Source organism: Oncorhynchus kisutch, linkage group LG15 (genome assembly GCF_002021735.2).
Source record: "Oncorhynchus kisutch isolate 150728-3 linkage group LG15, Okis_V2, whole genome shotgun sequence".
In the NCBI taxonomy this organism is placed as follows: domain Eukaryota; kingdom Metazoa; phylum Chordata; class Actinopteri; order Salmoniformes; family Salmonidae; genus Oncorhynchus; species Oncorhynchus kisutch.
The window spans coordinates 4,207,598-4,227,745 of NC_034188.2; the positions used below are offsets into that span (position 1 = coordinate 4,207,598).

Genomic DNA, 20,148 nt, shown 5'->3' on the forward strand with positions numbered 1-20,148 from the left:
GATCACTTTGTCATTCCATTGTTGAAGTGATTTTCACTGCTGGAGGGTAGCAGGAGAGAGTGGAGAATTACAAAAGTCTAGCTGTGCTCCCTATCCAACCGTTCTCAAGGTGAAGCTGAAGGACTTGAAAGGCTTGCTGGTCTTCCTCTACCCTCAACATCTCCTCACACTCTGACCCCCAACCCTCTTACCCCAACCTCTAGGCTCGTCCCCCCCTCAGCTTGAAGTGGTCCACAACAACCCTTAAATCCCTAGACAGTAGAGGATCAGAAAAAGGCCATTACATGGAACAAGCCACTCCAGATACCTCTGGGAGGAAGATACTAGCAGCTGTCATCCTCCAACATCACATACACTACTGAGCTGATGGACTGTGTCCCAAACCGCACCCTATTCAATCCCTCTACGGTGCACTACTTCTGGCCGGGGTCCATAGTGAGTCCCTTAATAAGGCTCTCGTTAAAAAGTAGTGCACTATATAGGGAATAGGGTACCATTTGGGATGCAGGCAACATGTGAGGAAGGTGGGGTCACTGTATTTAGGCCTATTGATTGGTTTCGGGGTTTGATCTGAAAGGTCACGGCCTGGAAGCAGAAAAGTTCATTTCCTACTTAAATGTCAACGTTCTTTATGGGATTTATTAAAAGGTTTTATTTGTGATTGTTACAGGAATTAAATTCCTTTTTGTTTTATTCAACTAATTCTATTCAACACTCTGCCCACTCCTAAGAATTTGTACGACCCTTATTTGCATAAAATGGACAGAGACCAGTCTCTAAACCAATCAGCAGCGTTTATTCTCGAGAGCACTGAACACGATACAGTTTAGCACAGGTTATAAACTGAAAATGACGTCATTAGTTTTCGAACTGTCCCGTCTCTTCTCCCACCCTGGTGGAATGGCAGTATCTCAAGCCTTCCCACATCGTCTCCCACCAATTTAATATAATTTATGACTGAGCCAAGGTCTTCCTGTGTAGATAAGCATTCTAGCCAGTCTGACGATAAGTTTCTACCAAGGAACAGACAGTCTTTGTTCTAATTCTTGATTATATTTACACACATTATATTCAGTACTAGGGTTAAAAGAAAATTCATACATCTATACAGTAACATAATAGTATTCTGATTAGTACATATACAGTAATATAATAGTATTCTGATTAGTACATATACAGTAACATAATAGTATTCTGATTAGTACATATACAGTAACATAATAGTATTCTGATTAGTACATATACAGTAACATAATAGTATTCTGATTAGTACATATACAGTAACATAATAGTATTCTGATTAGTACATATACAGTAACATAATAGTATTCTGATTAGTACATATACAGTAACATAATAGTATTCTGATTAGTCAGTCTTGATTGAAATGTATACATAATTAGTCATTATTGATTAAAAAAATTCTGTTTATGTTTATGTTGGATTAATGGACATTTTTATAATGAAATGCAAAAAGGAGGGGTCCTAACTGCTGAAGGGGAAAGAATGCAGAAGTATCGTATATTATAGACTGGGTGGTTCCAGCCCTGAATGCTGATTGGCTGAAAGCTGTAGTATATCAGACCGTACCCAGTTTATAATAGCAATAAGACACCTCGGGGGTTTGTGGTATATGGCCAATATATCACGGCTAAGAGCTGTGTCCAGGCACTCCACGTTGCGTCGTGCTTAAGAACAGCCCTTAGCCGTGGTATATTGGCCATGTACCACACCCCCTCAGACCGTATTGCTTAAGTATAGTATAGTACAGTGTGTATAATAACGTAGTATAGTGTGTGGTGTAGTATAGTGTAGGGTGGTGTATAGTGTAGTACAGTGTGTAGAATAACATAGTATAGTGTGCAGCGCAGTATAATGTAGTATTGTGTAGTATAGTGTGTGGTGTAGTATAGTGTAGTATAATGTGTAGTATAGTGCAGTATAGTATCATGTAGTATACTGTGTGGTATAGTGTAGTGTAATGTGTAGTGTGGTGTTGTATAGTGTAGTGTGCTGCATAGTACAGTGCAGTATAGTATCATGTAGTATACTGTGTAGTATAGTGTGTGGTGTAGTATAGTGTAGTGTAATGTGATGTGTAGTATAATGTGTAGTATAGTGTTGTACAGTGTAGTGTGTTGCATAGTATAGTGTAGTATAGTATCATGTAGTATAGTGTGTAGTATAGTGTGTGGTGTAATGTGTAGTGTGGTGTTGTATAGTGTAGTGTGTTGCATAGTATAGTGTAGTATAATGTGTAGCATAGTGTTGTATACTGTGCTGTATAGTACAGTGCAGTATAGTATAATGTAGTATACTGTGTAGTATAGTGGGTGGTGTAGTGTAATGTGTAGTGTGGTGTGTAGTATAATGTGTAGTGTGTTGCATAGTATAGTGTAGTATTGTGTTGAATAGTATAGTACAGTATTGTGTAGTATAGTGTGTGGTGTAGTATAGTGTAGTGTAGTGTGTAGTATAGTGTGTTGCATAGTGTAGTCTAGTATTGTGTAGTATAGTGTTTATATAGTGTAGTGTGTTGCATAGTATAATGTAGTATTGTGTAGTATAGTGTGTGGTGTAGTATAGTGTAGTGTAATGTGTAGTGTGGTGTGTAGTATAGTGTTGTATAGTGTGCAGTATAGTATAATGTAGTATAGTGTGTAGTATAGTGTGTGGTGTAGTATAGTGTAGTGTGGTGTGTAGTATAATGTGTAGTGTGGTGTTGTATAGTGTAGTGTGTTGCATAGTATAGTGTAGTATAATGTGTAGCATAGTGTTGTATACTGTGCTGCATAGTACAGTGCAGTATAGTATCATGTAGTATACTGTGTAGTATAGTGTGTGGTGTAGTGTAGTGTGGTGTGTAGTATAATGTGTAGTGTGTTGCATAGTATAGTGTAGTATTGTGTTGCATAGTATGGTGTAGTATTGTGTGGTATAGTATTGTGTGGTATAGTGTGTGGTGTAGTATAGTGTAGTGTGTAGTATAGTGTAGTGTGTTGCATAGTATAGTCTAGTATTGTGTAGTATAGTGTTTATATAGTGTAGTGTGTTGCATAGTATAATGTAGTATTGTGTAGTATAGTGTGTGGTGTAGTATAGTGTAGTGTAATGTGTAGCGTGGTGTGTAGTATAGTGTTGTATAGCGTGCAGTATAGTATCATGTAGTATGGTGTGTAGTATAGTGTGTGGTGTAGTATAGTGTAGTGTAATGTGTAGTGTGGTGTGTAGTATAATGTGTAGTATAGTGTTGTATAGTGTAGTGTGTTGCATAGTATATTGTAGTATTGTGTAGTATAGTGTGTAGTATGTCACATTAAGGCATGTAGTATGGTGTGTAGCACATTGTGGTATAGCGCATAGTATAGTGTGCAGCATAAGGTTGTATAGTATGTGGCATAGTGTAGTATAGTGTGTAGCGTAGTATAGTGTAGTATAGTGTGTAGAGTAGTATAGTGTGCAACGTAGTATAGTGTAGTATATTGTGTAGCATAGCATAGCGTAGTATAGTGTGTAGCATAGCATAGCGTAGTATTGTGTGTAGCGCAGCATAGTGTAGTATCGTGTGTGGCGTAGTATAGTGTGCAACGTAGCATAGTGTAGTATAGTATGTAAGGTAGTATTGTGTAGTATAGTGTGTAGTGTGGTATGGTGTGTAGCGTAGTATAGTGTAGTATAGTGTGTAGTGTAGTATGGTGTGTAGCGTAGCATAGCGTGGTATCGTGTGTAGCGTAGCATGGTGTAGTATAGTGTGCAACATAGTATAGTGTGTAGTGTAGCATAGTGTAGTGTGTAGTGTAGTATAGTGGGTGGTATAGTATAGTATTGTGTATGGTGTGGTATATAGTATAGTATGTTGTGTAGTATAGTGTGCGGTATAGTGTGTAGTATAGTTTAGTATAGTGTGTGATATGGTGTAGTATAGTGTGTAGTTCTATGTAGTGTGTAGCATAGTGTGTAGTTTAGTGTAGTATAATGTAGTATCGTGTGTAGTATAGTGTGTAGCATAGTGTGGTATAGTGGGTGGTATAGTGTGGAGTATAATGTAGTATCGTGTGTGGTATAGTGTGTAGTGTAGCATAGTATAGTGTGTAGTATAGTGCAGTATAGTGTGTGGTATAGTGTGTAGTAAAATATAGTGTGGTGTGTGGTACGGTATAGTGTATAGTATAGTATGCTGTGTAGTATAGTGTGTAGTATGGTATAGTATGGTGTGTAGTATAGTACTGCATGTTGTGTAGTGTAGTATGGTGTGTAGTGTAGTATAGTGTGCTGTATAGTATTGAATGTTGTGTAGTATCGTGTGTTGAATAGTATTGTATGTTGTGTAGTATAGTGTGTAGTATGGTATAGTATGGTGTGTAGTATAGTGTGTAGTATGGTATAGTATGGTGTGTAGTATAGTGTGTAGTATGGTATAGTATGGTGTGTAGTATAGTGTAGTATAGTGTGTTGTATAGTATTGTATGTTGTGTAGTATTGTATTGTATAGTAGGGATGAAGAGGAACACAGAGTACGTCAGTAACTTGATGGTTGATCATCACATCACACAGTATTGGGAGAAGGACACTTCAACATAGGACAAGAGACAACATGACTGGATTAATTCACTTTACGAGATATCAAATAAATAACGAAAATGAATATCTCTCTTCCCCCCCCTCCGTCTCACTCTCCTCTCCTCTCCTCTCCTCTCCTCTCCTCTCCTCTCCTCTCCTCTCCTCTCCTCTCCTCTCCTCTCCTCTCCTCTCCTCTCCTCTCCTCTCCTCTCCTCTCCTCTCCTCTCCTCTCCTCTCCTCTCCTCTCCTCTCCAGGCACATGAGTTTCTTTGCGTCCAAGGCGAGTCCCACCAGTGTGATTCTGGATCTGTGGGAGGCCCAACACTTCCACAGTGGAAACCTGAACCAGCTGGCCACCGTCATGGCCGACATCGGCAAACAGGAAGCTATGATCTTCCTGGTCTCAGACGGAGAGTGCTAGCCCAGGCTTTGTCCCAATACTGCACCCTATTCCCTAGATAGTGCACCAAAGTAGGTGACTAACTAGGTAATAGGGTGCCATTTCAGATCGGTCCCCTAAAGAGAGAGACGACTGGAACAGGGTAGAATATACAGACATAAGAGAGGAGAACGCTCCCCCTTTCTCTCCCCTCCTCTACAAGAGAGGAGAGAAGAACAAAACACTCCACCTCCTCTATGAGACAAGAGGAGCTAAACAGAAGCAGGATTTGGGAACAGGGTTCATATGTATGTTATGTTAGATCTATCCCATGCCTCCATTCAGAACCCAGATATCTGGAGAAAGCAGGACCTTGGAGGGAGCTGGTCCTGGGAAGTCGTTTCTGGGTGATGTGCTTTTGTCAAAGTAAAGCAGGGATTCAGTCCGTATGGTGCTGTCGACTGTGCATCTGTTGACAATGTTCCCACATTTAGCGGAGATCACATTCAAGGTAAATGGTGCAGATGTCGGCTCAATTGGTTTTGCCTTTTTAAAAAGGTGTGTACTCGACAAAGCATGATCAGATTGAATCCTGGTCCAAAGTTACTATGCCACAGGACTGAAGAGGATATCTGGTACACGGTGTGGTATATAACTATGTCAGACAGGTGTACAAAAGAGCTCTTTATGTTGTTCAAGTCAAGTTCAGTAGCCATCAAGGTTTAAAGTATAGCCTTGTGTCCAAGAGACTTAGGATGAGATGACCGACAAGCATTTACCAACACATGGGCCAAACCTGGCCACAAAGTAGCAATATGCAAAATAATTACATTATCCATGGCCATCATGAAAAGACAACGTCACAATGTCAAAGTTGGATTATCTATGTTTACGTTTAGTCAGAGACAAAGATGATCACGTTCAATATCTCATCTTAACCTCCCAGAGAAATCTGAAGTGTTTCGTCACTGGGTCAAACAGCAGAGTCGATTTATTTCTGCAACTGACTGGACCATAATTGTGATGAAAACCCCCACAAATGTTATCACTATAGGGTCTATGACACTCCACTCACTGTCCATCCATTAACCCTGTGGTGTAATCTGATCTGTTGATCCATCTGTCATCACATAAGGTTTAAAACTGGCTGTAAAAACAAAATGAGCTTTTAGGCAGGCGATAGGTTTTATGTCATAATTCTAAAGAACACATCTCCTGATTCTAAAGAACACATCTCCTGATTCTAAAGAACACATCTCCTGATTCTAAAGAACACATCTCCTGATTCTAAAGAACACATCTCATGATTCTAAAGAACACATCTCCTGATTCTAAAGAACACATCTCCTGATTCTAAAGAACACATCTCATGATTCTAAAGAACACATCTCATGATTCTAAAGAACACATCTCATGATTCTAAAGAACACATCTCATGATTCTAAAGAACACATCTCCTAGACGCTGTTAGAATGTTTTGTCTCAGTCCTGTATCAAGTCAAAGTGAAACCTCACCACAGGGACAGAGTCTGTAATTGTATTTATCAGTTGAGGCGTTCCACAGCTCTAATGCTCTCAAATCAATATTTTCTATTTTTGGGTATGTCTTTTAGAGGAAAAGTTAAGTTATCGGTTAGATACATTTCCGAAGGGGGTTTCTACAATTGTTTTACTCTAAGCTCATTTTCCTTTTTATTCCTCAAATTTAATAGTACCAAATGTCTCATGGTGAGATTACGTATTTATAAAATTCCTCCGTTTATTAAGGTGAGATGGGAATATTCTCTCTCTCTCTCTCTCATATATATACTATTGTTCAAAGGTTTGGGGCCACTTCCTCATTCCTTGTTTTTGAAAGAAAAACATGTTTTTTGGTCCATTAAAATAACATCAAATTGATCAGAAATACAGTGTAGACGTTGTGAATGTTGTAAATGACCATTGTAGCTGTAGTAACTAACGCTCTCATTTCTATTGTAGCTGTAGTAACTAACTAACTCTCTCATTTCTGTTGTAGCTGTAGTAACTAACTAACTCTCTCATTTCTGTTGTAGCTGTAGTAACTAACTAACTCTCTCATTTCTATTGTAGCTGTAGTAACTAACTAACTCTCTCATTTCTGTTGTAGCTGTAGTAACTAACTAACTCTCTCATTTCTATTGTAGCTGTAGTAACTAACTAACTCTCTCATTTCTGTTGTAGCTATAGTAACTAACTAACTCTCTCATTTCTGTTGTAGCTGTAGTAACTAACTAACTCTCTCATTTCTGTTGTAGCTGTAGTAACTAACTAACTCTCTCATTTCTATTGTAGCTGTAGTAACTAACTAACTCTCTCATTTCTGTTGTAGCTATAGTAACTAACTAACTCTCTCATTTCTGTTGTAGCTGTAGTAACTAACTAACTCTCTCATTTCTGTTGTAGCTATAGTAACTAACTAACTCTCTCATTTCTGTTGTAGCTGTAGTAACTAACTAACTCTCTCATTTCTGTTGTAGCTGTAGTAACTAACTAACTCTCTCATTTCTATTGTAGCTGTAGTAACTAACTAACTCTCTCATTTCTGTTGTAGCTGTAGTAACTAACTAACTCTCTCATTTCTGTTGTAGCTATAGTAACTAACTAACTCTCTCATTTCTATTGTAGCTGTAGTAACTAACTAACTCTCTAATTTCTATTGTAGCTATAGTAACTAACTAACTCTCTCATTTCTGTTGTAGCTATAGTAACTAACTAACTCTCTCATTTCTGTTGTAGCTATAGTAACTAACTAACTCTCTCATTTCTATTGTAGCTGGAAACGGCTGATTTTTTAAAATTGAAATATTTTAAATGGTCAAAAAATTTGCTTTTCTTTCAAAAACAAGGACATTTCTAAGTGACCCGAACTTTTAAATGGTAGTGTATGTGTGTACGAAATGGCTTCCTGTAGAGACCATAGGGCACCATTTTGGACGCAGACTAAGCCAGTGAGAGAGGGGTGTTGGAGCAGCATTTTAAACCAGAAGGGAAGGTCGGAGTTGTTGGAGCAGCATTTTAAACCAGAAGGGAAGGTCAGAGTTGTTGGAGCAGCATTTTAAACCAGAAGGGAAGGTCAGAGTTGTTGGAGCAGCATTTTAAACCAGAAGGGAGGTTCAGGGTTAATGGAGCAGCATTTTAAACCAGAAGGGAGGTTCAGAGGTGTTGGAGCAGCATTTTAAACCAGAAGGGAAGGTCGGAGTTGTTGGAGCAGCATTTTAAACCAGAAGGGAAGGTCAGAGTTGTTGGAGCAGCATTTTAAACCAGAAGGGAAGGTCAGAGTTGTTGGAGCAGCATTTTAAACCAGAAGGGAAGGTCAGAGTTGTTGGAGCAGCATTTTAAACCAGAAGGGAAGGTCAGAGTTGTTGGAGCAGCATTTTAAACCAGAAGGGAAGGTCAGAGTTGTTGGAGCAGCATTTTAAACCAGAAGGGAAGGTCAGAGTTGTTGGAGCAGCATTTTAAACCAGAAGGGAAGGTCAGAGTTGTTGGAGCAGCATTTTAAACCAGAAGGGAAGGTCAGAGTTGTTGGAGCAGCATTTTAAACCAGAAGGGAAGGTCAGAGTTGTTGGAGCAGCATTTTAAACCAGAAGGGAAGGTCAGAGTTGTTGGAGCAGCATTTTAAACCAGAAGGGAAGGTCGGAGTTGTTGGAGCAGCATTTTAAACCAGAAGGGAAGGTCAGAAGGTGAATAATGCAACAGAACAGCCGGCAGAAAATCTGACAACTAATTATCTTCTCCCAAATTACTTTCACCGAAACAGATAGTTACTTATGCAGCCTAGTGTTTTCATAATTCACAACGTTGTGTGCTGAAGGTGGGGAATTCTTATTCTCTGAGTGTGACACAGGTCACCTGTCTCCTATGCCTTCTTAACACCTTGGAGAGACTCAGAGAGGACACCTGATAACACTGCACCTCTGTGAGTTTAACACTTTTCCACACCGGCACATCAAATGAGGCAGATAGTCTAACCATGTTACTAAGAACACACAGCTATAGACTCTACTGTCAACAGAACACACAGCTATAGACTCTACTGTCAACAGAACACACAGCTATAGACTATACTGTCAACAGAATACACAGCTATAGACTCTACTGTCAACAGAATACACAGCTATAGACTCTACTGTCAACAGAACACACAGCTATAGACTCTACTGTCAACAGAACACACAGCTATAGACTCTACTGTCAACAGAATACACAGCTATAGACTATATTTACTGTCAACAGAACACACAGCTATAGACTATATTTACTGTCAACAGAATACACAGCTATAGACTCTCCTGTCAACAGAATACAGAGAGAGACCCCACCATCCCGTCTACTACAGGAATCATTCCTTTCAGTTCCTGCCTCCCACTCACCCTCAAAATTGGGTCCTTTCTTTGGCCTGTGAAATACTCCTCTCTAAGACTTGCTAGAGAGAGACAGAGAGAGACACATAGAGAGAGGGAGAGAGAGACACAGAGAGAGAGAGACACATAGAGAGAGGGAGAGAGAGACACAGAGAGAGGGAGACAGAGAGAGACACAGAGAGAGAGAGACAGGGAGAGAGACACAGAGAGAGCGAGAGAGAGACAGAGAGATTGAAAGTGAGAGAGAGAGAGGGAGGGAGGGAGAGAAAGCGAGAGAGAGAGAGAAGGAGGGAGGGAGGGAGGGAGGGAGGGAGGGAGGGAGGGAGGGAGGGAGGGAGGGAGGGAGGGAGGGAGGGAGGGAGGGAGGGAGATATATCATGATTGCCAGTCAGTTTACCTGGAATGTATATTTAGGTCGTTTTATTTTCTTGTGGACACAATGGCAGTGAGAAAGAGCTCTTTCCATTATTCGCTACCTAGAACAACAACGATGGTCATGACTTACCCAAGTATTCCTTGAACGCTGGCATTCTTTCACTAATACTCCCTCTCATAACAACCCAGGTCAATGATATCTCCTCAATATATTATTACAGACGACTCCATAGTTCCTGGTTTTGATGCTTCAAGCTCGTTGACAACATGACTAGTCTAGTAACATCCTGGAGGAATAAGCCTTGTGTTTTCCATTATGTGGGAATAGATACTTCATCATAATGTAGACTGAACAAAACTATAAACGCAATAATGCAACCATTTTAAAGATTTTACTGAGTTACATTTCATAGAAGGAAATCAGTCAATTGAAATGAAATCATTAGGCCCTAATCTATGGATTTCACATGACTGGGTAAGGGCCGTCGTAATCAGTGGGATCCGAATGAGTTTTCCCCCCACAAAAAAAAAACATTATTACAGACAGAAATACAACAACAATAACAAAAATCACTTTTTATAGGCCTTTTATTGTCCCCAGCACAAGGTGCACCTGTGTAATGATCATGCTGTTTAATCAGATTCTTGATATGCCACACCTGGTCCGTTGGACTAACAGGGATGGTAAAAACAGATTTGTGGACAACATTTTTAAAGAGCTAATGTTTTTTTGTGTGTATGGAACATTTCTGGAATCTTCTATTTCAAGCTCATGAAAAATGGGACAAATACTTTAAATGTTGCATTTATATTTCTGTTCAGTATAATATGTCAATACTTTTCTATAATAAATATGTTAAATATGTTTTTTTTCTTTTTCTATAATAATAATAAGGTTATCACTTTACGTAATGTTTTTGTCAGCAGAATTGGTAACCAAAGTTTTCTAAAATACCATTTGAGGCCACTTCATCTTCTGAACAACATGAGTGAATTACCATAGGTACGTCTCAAATGGCACCCTATTCCTTATTTAGTGCACTACTTTTCATAGGGCTCTGGTCAAAAGTAGTGCACTTCTATATAAGGAAGAGGGTGCCATTTGTGATGCAGAACCCCATATTGTTAGCGAATTACCACATTGTCTCAGTGTAACTCGTTGGTTTGTACTCGCGGTACCATGAATCTGTTTTCCAAATTTCTTCGTCCCTATAATGCTAATTGCATCAAAAACAAATTGTTATAAATTCCCAATTGTGTCGCTGTTCTAAAAGCGTTTTAATAACTATTTGTTTTACCGGTAATAAGACACTTTATTATACCAACTACTTTGTATAGAAATGTACATTATATTTTAATATGGATCCAAAACAAGAAAAAGCATTTAACGTCAAAATATAATAAATATAATATGATATAATATCTGTACCGTGTTACTACACTGGTATAGACTGGAGATAGAACACCAATATCACAACACACACGCACACACACAGACACACACAGACACACACAGACGACACACACAGACACACACACACACACAGACGACACACACACACAGACGACACACACACAGACACACACACAGACACAGACACACACACACAGACACACACACAGACGACACACACACACACAGACGACACACACACACACACAGACGACACACACACAGACGACACAACAGACACACACGCACACACAGACGACACACACAGACGAATGGTTGAGATAAGGGTTAAGATTTGTGATAAAACAATTTTCTGTCGCTGAATTCAAAAATGCAACTTTTGAAACCAGAGGCAGATGCTTACGCCGATCCACCATCCCCGTCCACAACAATGTAGCAAAACCCCAAAACCTACTTAAAGGTAACAACGTTCACCGTTGCCCCCTAGTGGCCGATTTCCACATCATCTCCAGACGTCCTCAGACAGAGATGGACATCGAATACTGACTTGTATCACGTGTGACCTGTCTACCCAGTGGTAACTAGATATACTGAACACCATATATATGATCCTGTTCTATAGTGAGATGATAAGTGTGTATCTGCGTAGTTATCGTCCTTTCTGTGATGAACAGTGATGTGTTTTCTAAGCACATATAACAGCCGCGTATCTCACCACCCGGGGGGGGGGGACATTGGACACAGGCTCTCACACGTCCACTACAGATAACATCTAACATGGGAGGCATCGTCCCAAATGGCACCCTGTTCCCTATGTAGTACACACCTTTACTGACCAAGGGCCAACATATGCACTACAGAGGGAATAAGGTGCAATTTTTGGGGATGCAAGTCTTTGTCTGACACAATAATCACTAGTTTCCATAACGGCAAATAACCGTTTCTCTCATTAAAGCTTTCCCTCCCCTCCCCTCCCCTCCCCTCTCTCCTCTCCTCTCCCCTCCTCTCCTCTCCTCTCCTCTCTCTTCTCTTTCGATTGAAAGTTCAGTTTGACAGTTTCTTAAAATTACATCAACGCTTTTTTACCAAGAGGATTTTCTGACTCTGCTTAGATGGAATAACTGATACCTTTCGCCACACTGTACATTTCCTCAGCTTCATTCATTGTTATTCAATGTCAAGAAAGTGTGTGTGTGTGTGTGCGTGTGTGTGTGTGTGTGTGAACAGAAAACAATCACACCTCTGTACCTGTGAATGTTTTTCTCTATTTATTTCCTTGATTCAATGTTCCTTGCCTTTCAGCAAGTAAAGAATGCTTTATGTATCTCACGCAACACAGCGCTTATGCAATTCTACATTTCCTTTTTCTGTTGTTTAAAAAATAAAAAATAAAAAATAAATTCTCTCCCTTATTGGTCACTGAGTGTACCAAACATTAGGAACACCTTTTAAATATTGAGTTGCGTCCTTTTGCAGTCAAACAGCCCCAAATTCGTTGTGGCATGGGGACCATAGAAGGGGTCGAAACGCTGGCCACATGTTGACTCCAACGCTTCTTTGGGTGGTGGACAATTCTTGATACAAACAGGAAACTGTTGACCGTGGAAAACTCAGCCGCAGTTCTCAGTTCTTGACACAAACCGGTGCGCCTGGCACCGTACTACCATACCCTGTTTAAAGGCTCTTCAATCTTTTGTCTTGTCCGTTCACCCACCGAATGGCACGTATACACAATTCCATGTCTCAATTGTCTCCAGGCTTTAAAGATGCTTCTTTAACAGCCCGTCTCTACAGTGGATTTAACAGGTGACATCAGTAAAGGATCGTGGCTTTCACCTGGATTCACCTGGTCATTCTAGGTGTTCTTAATGTTTCGTATACTCAGTGGAAATTGTAAAAAAAAAAAACTTTAAAAATACTTTTCATTTGAGCTGGAAGGTTTTTTTGTGTAACTTTTCAGACGAAGACGACGATGATGATGATGGTTTCTAAGTGTTTCAGTGTTTACTTGGCCTTATGTATATACAGTACCTCACGATGACATTTCAGAAAGGTATGTATAGTTATTCAACCTGAAATCCATGTAAATAAATTATATATTGTTAAAACAATGACTGAATTGTTAACTTTGTGCTTTTAGTCAAGCAGAAGACACTGGGGCTGTATCCCCAAATGGCACCCTATCCCCCTTCATAGTGCACTACCTGGAGGACATCTCTGGCTCGACAGCCTGTTGAGAGCTGGAGAAGGAGAACTGACAGGAGTCATCACAGACAAGGCTGCATTACAGTCAGATAGCAGAGATCACTACAAAATCAAACATGCTCACATTTGTTTACCTATACATTTAGAGAACCTGGCTAGGGGCAGTGCAGACCATGGCCCCAAGGGGGAGGGGAGACCATGGCCCCAAGGGGGAGGGGAGACCATGGCCCCAAGGGGGAGGGGAGACCATGGCCCCAAGGGGGAGGGGAGACCATGGCCCCAAGGGGGAGGGGAGACCATGGCCCCAAGGGGGAGGGGAGACCATGGCCCCAAGGGGGAGGGGAGACCATGGCCCGAAGGGGGAGGGGAGACCATGGCCCGAAGGGGGAGGGGAGGACATGGCCCGAAGGGGGAGGGGAGGACATGACCCGAAGGGGGAGGGTAGACCATGGCCTAAGGGGGAGGGTAGACCATGGCCCTAAGGGGGAGGAGAGACCATGGCCCTAAGGGGGTGGAGAGACCATGGCCCTAAGGGGGAGGAGAGACCATGGCTAGGGAGGAGTACGGTGGCCCGAAGGGGGAGGGGAGACTATGGCCCTAAGGGGGAGGGGGGACCATGGCCCCAAGGGGAAGGAGAGACCATGGCCCTAAGGGGGAGGGGAGACCATGGCCCTAAGGGGGAGGGGAGACCATGGCCCGAAGGGGGAGGAGAGACCATGGCCCCAAGGGAGAGGAGAGACCATGGCTAGGCAGGAGTACGGTGGTACTAAGGGGGAGGGGAGACCATGGCCTGAAGGGGGAGGGGAGACCATGGCCCTAAGGGGGAGGGGAGACCATGGCCCTAAGGGGGAGGGGAGACCATGGCCCGAAGGGGGAGGGGAGACCATGGCCCGAAGGGGGAGGGGAGACCATGGCCCGAAGGGGGAGGGGAGACCATGGCCCGAAGGGGGAGGGGAGACCATGGCCCGAAGGGGGAGGGGAGACCATGGCCCGAAGGGGGAGGGGAGACCATGGCCCTAAGGGGGAGGAGAGACCATGGCCCTAAGGGGGTGGAGAGACCATGGCTAGGGAGGAGTACGGTGGCCCTAAGGGGGAGGGGAGACCATGGCCCTAAGGGGGAGGGGAGACCATGGCCCTAAGGGGAAGGAATACGGTGGCCCTAAGGGGGAGGAGAGACCATGGCCCTAAGGGGGAGGAGAGACCATGGCCATAAGGGGGTGGAGAGACCATGGCTAGGCAGGAGTACGGTGGCCCTAAGGGGAAGGAGAGACCATGGCCCGAAGGGGGAGGAGAGACCATGGCCCTAAGGGGGAGGGGAGACCATGGCCCTAAGGGGGTGGAGAGACCATGGCCCTAAGGGGGTGATGAGACCATGGCCCTAAGGGGGTGGAGAGACCATGGCCCTAAGGGGGAGGAAAGACCATGGCCCTAAGGGGGTGGAGAGACCATGGCCCTAAGGGGGAGGAGAGACCATGGCCCCAAGGGGGAGGGGAGACCATGGCCCTAAGGGGGAGGGTAGACCATGGCCCTAAGGGGGAGGAGAGACCATGGCCCTAAGGGGGAGGAGAGACCATGGCCCTAAGGGGGAGGAGAGACCATGGCCCTAAGGGGGAGGAGATACCATGGCCCTAAGGGGGAGGAGATACCATGGCCCTAAGGGGGAGGAGAGACCATGGCCCTAAGGGGGAGGAGTACGGTGGCCCTAAGGGGGAGGGGAGACCATGGCCCTAAGGGGGAGGAGAGACCATGGCCCTAAGGGGGAGGAGATACCATGGCCCTAAGGGGGAGGAGATACCATGGCCCTAAGGGGGAGGAGAGACCATGGCCCTAAGGGGGAGGAGAGACCATGGCCCTAAGGGGGAGGAGTACGGTGGCCCTAAGGAGGAGGAGTACGGTGGCCCTAAGGGGGAGGGGAGACCATGGCCCTAAGGGGGAGGAGAGACCATGGCCCTAAGGGGGAGGAGAGACCATGGCCCTAAGGGGGAGGAGAGACCATGGCTAGGGAGGAGTACGGTGGCCCTAAGGCCCATTTTGAAAGCTACTTTGCCCTTTAGGGCAACTGTAAATAGGTGCTGGGGGTCGATTTGTATTTGAGGGTTAGGTAATTTTTTTACATTAAACTAATACTGGATGCAAGGAGACAAAGAGAATGACAATATGGAAGAATACAGACATGCTTTATTGATTGACTGGTTCTGATACCAAATACAGCTCCTCGATCAAAGATATCAATTATTTCGCTAAAGACATCTCTAGCGTGTACACAAATGAATACAGCAGTTATTCAGTTAGAATTTAATAATTATTCTAAAGCTCAGAGTGTGTAAAGCTTGAGAAGGCACTTGGTATACGATACTTTAATATCATACAAAATACTATAATACATATATATTTGTTAGTATTTTGTTATTATAATCTTATTGTTCTTGGAGCAGAGGTTGACGTACAAAAAAGTAGGAATGAGTACATATCAGAAGTGAACCAATCTCACTAGTCAGCGAACACAGTACATTACAAAATAATTAGGTTTCAACACACAGTCCTTTCAAACACACCCATTAAGTAAATATACTCAACAAGAAATATGAACGTAACATGTAAAGTGTCCCAGGTCTCATGAAATGTTCCACACTCACAAAAAAGCTTATTTCTCTCAAATTTTGTCCACAAAATTTGTTTACATCCCTGTCAGTGAACATTTCTCTTTTGCCAAGATAATCCATCGACCTGACCAGGTGTGGCATATCAAGAAGCTGCTTAAACAGCATGGTCATTACACAGGTGCACCTTGTGCTGGGGACAATAAAAGGCCACTCTAAAATGCCGTTTCGTCCCACAACACAATGGAGCGTGTAATTGGCATGTTGACTGCAGGAACGTCCACCAGAGCTGTTGCCAGAGAATTGAATGTTAATTTCTCTACCATAAGCCGCCTCCAACGTCGTTTTAGAAAATTTGGCAGTACGTCCAACCAACCAGCCCAGGACCTCCACATCCGGCTGCAGGAACGTCTGAGACCATCCACCCTGACAGCTGATGAAACTGAGGAGTATTTGTCTTAAATAAAGCCCTTTTGTGGCTGGGCCTGGCTCCCCAGTGGGTGGGCCTATGCCCTCCCAGGCCCAAACAAGGCTGCACCCCTGCCCAGTCCTGTGTAATCCATAGATTAGGACCTAATTTATTTATTTCAATTGACTGATTTCCTTATGAACTGGAACTCAGTAAAATCTTTAAAATGGTTGCGTTTATATTTTTGTTCAGTATATTAAACCATTTATATTTTTGTTCAGTGTATGAGCTCTATTCAATGTGTCGTTTGACATTATACAGATTGGGCGCTCTGAATGTAAATTTGTGGATTGAGCCGACATCATTTACCAGGAATGCAGTCTCCGCCCACGCGGGAACAATCACGCCGCACTTCTGGGATTCGGATTGAATAGAACCCTAGATCATACAGTATTTGGTCCAATACATAGTCACTTGTGTGGAATGACTACCAATCCCAGGACAACACAATGGACTACAAATCCCAGGACAACACAATGGACTACAAATCCCAGGACAACACAATGGACTACAAATCCCAAGACAACACAATGACTACCAATCCCAGGACAACACAATGACTACCAATCCCAGGACAACACAATGACTACAAATCCCAGGACAACACAATGACTACAAATCCCAGGACAACACAACGGCACAATTCCAACTGAATTTAGAACATTCTAGAATATAATTGGCCATGAGATTATTCTCCATTCAAGAGCCACAGTTTAGTTTCCTTTTTTATGGTGTACTATTCTGATTTACATTACTCAATTAATAACATAGCTGATGTGAAGTGGTGCATTCTGGGTCACCCTGGGGTCAATATGGAGTGTCCGACAGTTTTTATAGTGACTAGTGCAATATGGGCTTGTGTCCCGAAGGGACTCCCTATTTCATTTATAGTGCACTAGTGTTTTTTACCAGAGCCCATACAAATGAGTGCACTATATAAGGAATAGGGTGCGCCATTTGGAATGCACATTACCTTAAGTACTGCAGTAAGGTTGCCCCGTACATTACCTTAAGTACTGGAGTAAGGGTTCCCATTAAAATCACCTTAAGTACTGGAGTAAGGGTTCCCATTAAAATCACCTTAAGTACTGGAGTAAGGGTTCCCATTAAAATCACCTTAAGTACTGGAGTAAGGGTTCCCATTAAAATCACCTTAAGTACTGGAGTAAGGTTGCCCCGTACATTACCTTAAGTACTGCAGTATGGCTGCCCCGTACATTACCTTAAGTACTGCAGTATGGTTGCCCCGTACATTACTTTAAGTACTGGAGTAAGGGTACCCATTAAAATCACCTTAATTACTGCAGTAACCAAAGGGTTGAACGGACCAGAGACTTTAAATGAGGACGGTGGTGCAGCGACAGTTAATGTAACATCTCAGAAAATGACACACTAAACGGTTGGTTCAACTTAAAAAAAAAAAAGGCACTTAAAAGTGAAATGAACGAGGTTGAGATTAGAAGGGGCTGAGCCTGCCATTTCACCAGACTAATAGGCATTGCCCAAACACAGTTGACCATCGCACACTGGAGTAAAGGATGCCCTGTAAACAACAGGTGGTTATCACCACAATCACAGAGGGAGGAATGATATATATATATATATTCACTGACAATACATAGAGTTAGAGAAGCTAAGGCTTGAAATGACTCCGTTTGTAATAACACTATACTCAAAACGAATAATGTCTCACTTTGTTATACCATTACATATGATACTAGAGTAACCTGCTATGAGTAACAACAGTAGAGAAACTAGGCGGTTAAGGTCAGAAAGGTTAACATTTACATTCCTTTAGCTCTTAGTGAAGGGAGCCAGTACGGGATGCATTTGGAAAGTCCAGGGATAGAAGTTGAAGGATGAGGTGCAGCTGAATCGATCTGTAGCTGAGCGATAAGTGAGGATCTGATGCACTGATGCGGTCTGGTTTGCAGTGGAGTGGCGATTAACTGACACTCTACAGGTCTTCAGGGTTCAGAGAATGGTGAAGGTCTCCTGTCTGAACCACCTCTCTCCCTCTCAGACGGGAGTGAAGGCATGGCCTTTACACAGCGGCTTATCCTTCTTAGAGTAGAAGGTCTTTCCTTCCAGGTTGATCTGGCAGAACTGAGAGAGAGAGAGAGAGAGAGAGAGAGAGAGAGAGAGAGAGAGAGAGAGAGAGAGAGAGAGAGAGAGAGAGAGAGAGTTAGGTGAGAGAAGAAAGACAGCGAGTTTGAGACAGTGAGCTAGAAAGAGAGACAGCGAGCTAGAGAGAGAGCAACAGCGACATACAGAGAGAGAGAGCGACAGCGAGCTAGAGAGAGAGGGCAACAGCGATATACAGAGAGAGAGAGCGACAGCGAGCTAGAGAGAGAGGGCAACAGCGATATACAGAGAGAGAGAGCGACAGCGAGCTAGAGAGAGAGCGACAGCGAGCTAGAGAGAGAGAGAGCGACAGCGAGCTAGAGAGAGAGAGAGCGACAGCGAGCTAGAGAGAGAGAGAGCGACAGCGAGCTAGAGAGAGAGCGACAGCGAGCTAGAGAGAGAGAGCAACAGCGATATACAGAGAGAGAGAGCGACAGCGAGCTAGAGAGAGAGCGACAGCGAGCTAGAGAGAGAGCGACAGCGATATACAGAGAGAGAGAGAGCGACAGCGAGCTAGAGAGAGAGCGACAGCGAGCTAGAGAGAGAGCGACAGCGAGCTAGAGAGAGAGCGACAGCGAGCTAGAGAGAGAGCGACAGCGAGCTAGAGAGAGAGAGCGACAGCGATAGCGAGCTAGAGAGAGAGCTACAGCGAGCTAGAGAGAGAGCGACAGCGAGCTAGAGAGAGAGAGCAACAGCGATATACAGAGAGAGAGCAACAGCGATATACAGAGAGAGAGCGACAGCGAGCTAGAGAGAGAGCGACAGCGAGCTAGAGAGAGAGCGACAGCGAGCTAGAGAGAGAGCGACAGCGAGCTAGAGAGAGAGCTACAGCGAGCTAGAGAGAGAGCTACAGCGAGCTAGAGAGAGAGCGACAGCGAGCTAGAGAGAGAGCGACAGCGAGCTAGAGAGAGAGCAACAGCGAGCTAGAGAGAGAGCAACAGCGAGAGAGACAGAGACAGCGAGCTAGAGAGAGAGCTACAGCGAGCTAGAGAGAGAGCTACAGCGAGAGAGACAGAGACAGCGAGCTAGAGAGAGACAGCGAGCTAGAGAGAGAGCGACAGCGATATACAGAGAGAGAGAGAGCGACAGCGAGCTAGAGAGAGCGACAGCGAGCTAGAGAGAGAGCGACAGCGATATACAGAGAGAGAGAGCGACAGCGAGCTAGAGAGAGAGCTACAGCGAGCTAGAGAGAGCGACAGCGAGCTAGAGAGAGAGAGCAACAGCGATATACAGAGAGAGAGAGAGCAACAGCGATATACAGAGAGAGAGAGCGACAGCGAGCTAGAGAGAGAGCGACAGCGAGCTAGAGAGAGCGACAGCGAGCTAGAGAGAGAGCTACAGCGAGCTAGAGAGAGAGCTACAGCGAGCTAGAGAGAGAGCTACAGCGAGCTAGAGAGAGAGCGACAGCGAGCTAGAGAGAGAGCGACAGCGAGCTAGAGAGAGAGCGACAGCGAGCTAGAGAGAGAGCAACAGCGAGAGAGACAGAGACAGCGAGCTAGAGAGAGAGCTACAGCGAGAGAGACAGAGACAGCGAGCTAGAGAGAGACAGAGACAGCGAGCTAGAGAGAGACAGAGACCGGTAGAGACGTACTGTAGGTTGGACCAGGTCCAGGAGAGACAGGTAGAGACGTAGGTTGGAC

General features: G+C 43.7%; 2 protein-coding genes across 7 annotated transcripts in view; one reads left to right on the forward strand and one right to left on the reverse strand.

Annotated features, from left to right (window-relative positions):
• LOC116353671 (netrin receptor UNC5A-like) overlaps positions 1-9,469 on the forward strand; it is a 30,952-nt gene extending 21,483 nt beyond the window's left edge. Inside the window, exon 4 of the mRNA XM_031791332.1 lies at positions 4,816-9,469. Coding sequence (XP_031647192.1) covers positions 4,816-4,981 — 166 coding nt within the window. The 3' untranslated portion in view covers positions 4,982-9,469. The remainder of the gene's footprint in view (positions 1-4,815) is intronic.
• A 6,004-nt stretch (positions 9,470-15,473) lies between these two features.
• LOC109885524 (PDZ and LIM domain protein 7) overlaps positions 15,474-20,148 on the reverse strand; it is a 123,787-nt gene continuing 119,112 nt past the window's right edge. For 3 of the 6 annotated variants that reach the window (XM_031789491.1, XM_031789493.1, XM_031789492.1), the window contains exon 11: positions 15,474-18,490. In XM_031789491.1, coding sequence (XP_031645351.1) covers positions 18,404-18,490 — 87 coding nt within the window. In that variant the 3' untranslated portion in view covers positions 15,474-18,403. The remainder of the gene's footprint in view (positions 18,491-20,148) is intronic. The other 3 variants (XR_004202971.1, XR_004202970.1, XR_004202969.1) reach the window with 3 other exon arrangements.